Source organism: Lolium perenne, chromosome 2 (assembly GCF_019359855.2).
Source record: "Lolium perenne isolate Kyuss_39 chromosome 2, Kyuss_2.0, whole genome shotgun sequence".
In the NCBI taxonomy this organism is placed as follows: Eukaryota; Viridiplantae; Streptophyta; class Magnoliopsida; order Poales; family Poaceae; genus Lolium; species Lolium perenne.
In genome coordinates, this window is record NC_067245.2 from 187,732,833 (window position 1) to 187,736,383 (window position 3,551).

Sequence of the window (3,551 nt, forward strand, 5' to 3'; positions counted from 1 at the left end):
AACTGGGTTCAATAATGTAAGGAGGACGACCGTTGGAGACAGCGATATTACTGGAAACGGATTAGATTAACCGACCTGCATCCATATATCTATCAGTTTCAGTTGAGAGATGGTGCTTTCAGCTGCTAGGAAATAACAGCAAATGGACTAAACAATGTTATCGACACTTGGATGTTATGCCAAGTAGCTAGCAGTTGACATTCTTCTCTGTCTTGCGCGCTCGTAGTACAATTCGAGTACGTCGACGTAGTACACATTTGGTACAACCCAACCAGTACACAAACGGGAGTACCATCGATCGTCAACGCTAAAGCTTAGCTATATATGCAGGTCGTCTGCTGTACTAGCTACATACTAAAGGTAGCTAGCGACGGGTAATTCAGCAATCGGAGATGGCGTCGAGATCATCAACTCTTGCTGCCATCAATGTCGTTGCGCTGCTTGTCCTGTGCGGCCTTCCGGTGATGACGGAGGCCCACACCCAGTTCGGGGCTTACAACAAGACGTGCCCCCAGGCGGAGGAGATCGTCTTCAAGGAGATGACCGCCATCCTCGCAAAGTCGCCGGACCTCGCCGGACCAGTTCTCCGGCTCTTCTCCGTCGACTGCTTGCTCGGAGTAAGTCCCAGTTCATACACGTAGCTAGATAGGCAAGCCAAGTTCACGGCGCTGAAATAGCTGAATTAACTGTGCATGCGCGTGCGCTGGCAGGGCTGCGAGGGGTCGATCCTTCTGAACTCGACTGCTAACAACACGGCGGAGAAGGACGCGCCGCTCAACAAGGGCCTCCGCGGCTACGACGTCGTCGACTCTATCAAGGCCAAGCTCGAGGCCGCCTGCCCCGGCGTCGTCTCCTGCTCAGACGTCCTCGCGCTCGCTGCGCGCGACTCCGTCCGCATCGTACGTCTCGGCTACTTCACTTGTCACTGCGTCGATCTTGCATTCCCTTGATTTTGCCTGTACGTAGTATCTGATATCTCTGCTCTGGTAGACCGAAGGGCCGTACATCCCGATTCCGACAGGGAGGGAGGACGGCAACAGGTCCTCCGCCGCCGACGTGGCCCCCAACTCTCCTAAGCCGGGCGCCACCGTCACCGACCTCATCGCCCTCTTCGCCAGGTTCAACCTCACCGCCAAGGACCTCGCGGTCCTCTCCGGCGCGCACACCATCGGCAGGGCGCACTGCTCCGCCTTCTCGCCCCGCCTCTACAACTTCAACGGCAGCACCAACGCCTCCTCCGATCCCACGCTCGACGCCAACTACACGGCGACTCTCCGCGGCCAGTGCAAGGCCGGCGACCTCGCCACCCTCGTCGACCTCGACCCCAGCAGCGGCACAACCTTCGACCTCGGATACTACAGGGACGTCGCGGGCAGCAAGGGCCTCCTCTCCACCGACGCCGCGCTGCTCCTAGACGCCGACACCAGGGCCTACGTGCTGCGACAAGCCAACGCCACCGCCAACCAAGAGTTCTTCGCCGACTTCGCCGTGTCCTTCGTCAACATGAGCAAGATCGGCGTGCTCACGCACCACAAGGGAGAGATTAGGAGGCAGTGCTCCGTCGTCAACCCGCCGTCGGCCCATTCCGCGGCGCCACTGACGGCCATGAGCGCGCACGCCGTGCTCCTCGCGACCTCGCTGATTTCCGTGCTTGCTCTGGCGCTTGTGCTCTAGAAACTCTCTGTCGTGCATGCCTGCTAGCACCGCAGCAACTTGTGTGATTCAGCATTTTGATTTTGGTGTGTTTTTGCCTTTTTGGCATGATCTCTTAATGCCTTCAATTTGCGACTACTTTGTTTCCATTGATTTGTGATCCATGCATGCATGTGCATCAGGGCATCATGTCATTTTTGGCATGCCCTGCCCTGAATAAACGAACCGTCCGTTCTGGTTGTGCAAAGAAACTTCAGAGTACTTCTCTACGAAAAATATGGGACGCAAACGTACATATGCGTCCAAATTGAAATCGCAGCAATTCCTTTTCCCCCTTTTTTCATGATAAAATCCCAGCCGTCCAGATTGAAATGGGCCACACAGATCGAGTTGAGCCGCCGCGCTCAAATCCGAAGGTTCTCTGACATGAGAGCATCTCTAGTAGACACTGCATTTTTGAAACAGCAAAATCGTGCTTGAAATGCACCGCAAACCTCGTTTGCAGTTTCAAATCTTGTTGTACAGAACAAACATCACATACTAAACTGCAAATTCGAAAAAAAAAAATTGCGGTACAAATAGACATGCTGTTCATACATTCGGTTAAACATTGCAACATTCAGTTTAAGTGCACAGACAAGTACGAACTAAAATCCTATGGAATTCTCCGCCACGGCATCCCAATCTACCAAAATACTTGAAGCAGTGGCATCCCCACTCGTTGGCGCTCCCCATGCCCAAATCCGGCGAAATTTTCGCCCTGGGGAGCGCCGAAGTTCCAGCCGTCCCCCCGGAAGGAAACCCCCAACTTCGACCATTTAACATATTTCAAACAAATTCAACATAAAATTTAACAAGTTCGGCCAGCAAGAGTCCGAAAATTGCTGAAACAAATTCGGCGATAATCAGTACAATGTTTAACAAGTGCTGAAACAAATGAAGCACACAATTTCACAATTTTTGAAACAAATTATGACAGACTAATTTGCGTCGGCGTTGCCTCGGAGCATCCATATGTGCTCCACCAGATCATCATGCAGCTGCTGATGCATTGTAGAGTCTCGAATCTCCTGGCGCATAGCAATGAAGGCGGCCCATGATGGAGGCACCTGGTGATTAGGCTGTGCAAGAGGACCCTCTCTCTCATATGGTGCTTGCTGCTCAGCCAGAGGAACCAGATGTTTTCGCTCATTTTCAATAATCATATTGTGTAAGCACACACAACAATTCATCACCTCCCACATCTGATCTTTGGACCAAGTCATAGCGGGGAACCGGACGACAGCAAATCTGCAAGGTAGTATCCTTTGTTGTAGTGCCGACCATTGATCATAGTTCACCGGGGGAGCATGACCCTCAACAAGCTTGGAAAAGATCGGGGAGCAGTTTAGGATGTTGATATCATTGTTGGATCCAGGCATACCAAAGAAAGAGTGCCAAATCCAGAGATCATGGGTAGCCACTGGTTCAAGTATCACAGTGCAACCGTTTTTGTGACCCTTGTACATTCCCTGCCACGCAAACGGACAGTTCTTCCATTTCTAATGCATGCAGTCAATGCTTCTAAGCATCCCTGGAAAACCCCTAGCTTCATTTGTTGCAAGGATCCTGGGCAACAAGCTGGCGGGGTGCTGACGGCGGCGAGAGAGATACGAGGGGTGGGAGAGATTTTGAGTTGGGTTCGTGTGTCCAGTCGCCGACAGAACGGGGCCTTCCCCGCTTTTCACTCGTCCGGAGTCTCCGAGCGCGCCTCGGGGGACCGAGGTTGGCGTGGGCTCACCAGATGTATTTAGGGCCAAATCCGGACGAAAACGAGGAACCGGGAGCGCGACTGGACCGAATTACGCCGTCCGGATGAAAAAAACGTCGATCGGGGGCCTCGTCGGGAAGACGAGTGG

At 52.9% G+C, this 3,551-nt stretch overlaps 1 protein-coding gene across 1 annotated transcript; it reads left to right on the forward strand.

Annotated features, from left to right (window-relative positions):
- The first annotated feature begins 271 nt into the window (after window positions 1–271).
- LOC127334163 (peroxidase 1) lies at window positions 272–1,802 on the forward strand. Its single transcript, XM_051360583.2, has 3 exons — window positions 272–617; window positions 711–899; window positions 991–1,802. The coding sequence occupies exons 1-3, from the start codon at window positions 393–395 to the stop codon at window positions 1,672–1,674; spliced, it is 1,098 nt and encodes a 365-aa protein (XP_051216543.1). The 5' UTR covers window positions 272–392; the 3' UTR covers window positions 1,675–1,802.
- The last annotated feature ends 1,749 nt before the right edge of the window (window positions 1,803–3,551 follow it).

Coding starts and splice junctions, on each gene's coding strand:
- LOC127334163 (XM_051360583.2), top strand. CDS start 393: ATGGCGTCGAGATCATCAACTCTTGCTGCCATCAATGTCGTTGCGCTG. Junction 618..710: donor CCGTCGACTGCTTGCTCGGA/GTAAGTCCCAGT, acceptor GTGCGCTGGCAG/GGCTGCGAGGGGTCGATCCT. Junction 900..990: donor CGCGCGACTCCGTCCGCATC/GTACGTCTCGGC, acceptor CTGCTCTGGTAG/ACCGAAGGGCCGTACATCCC.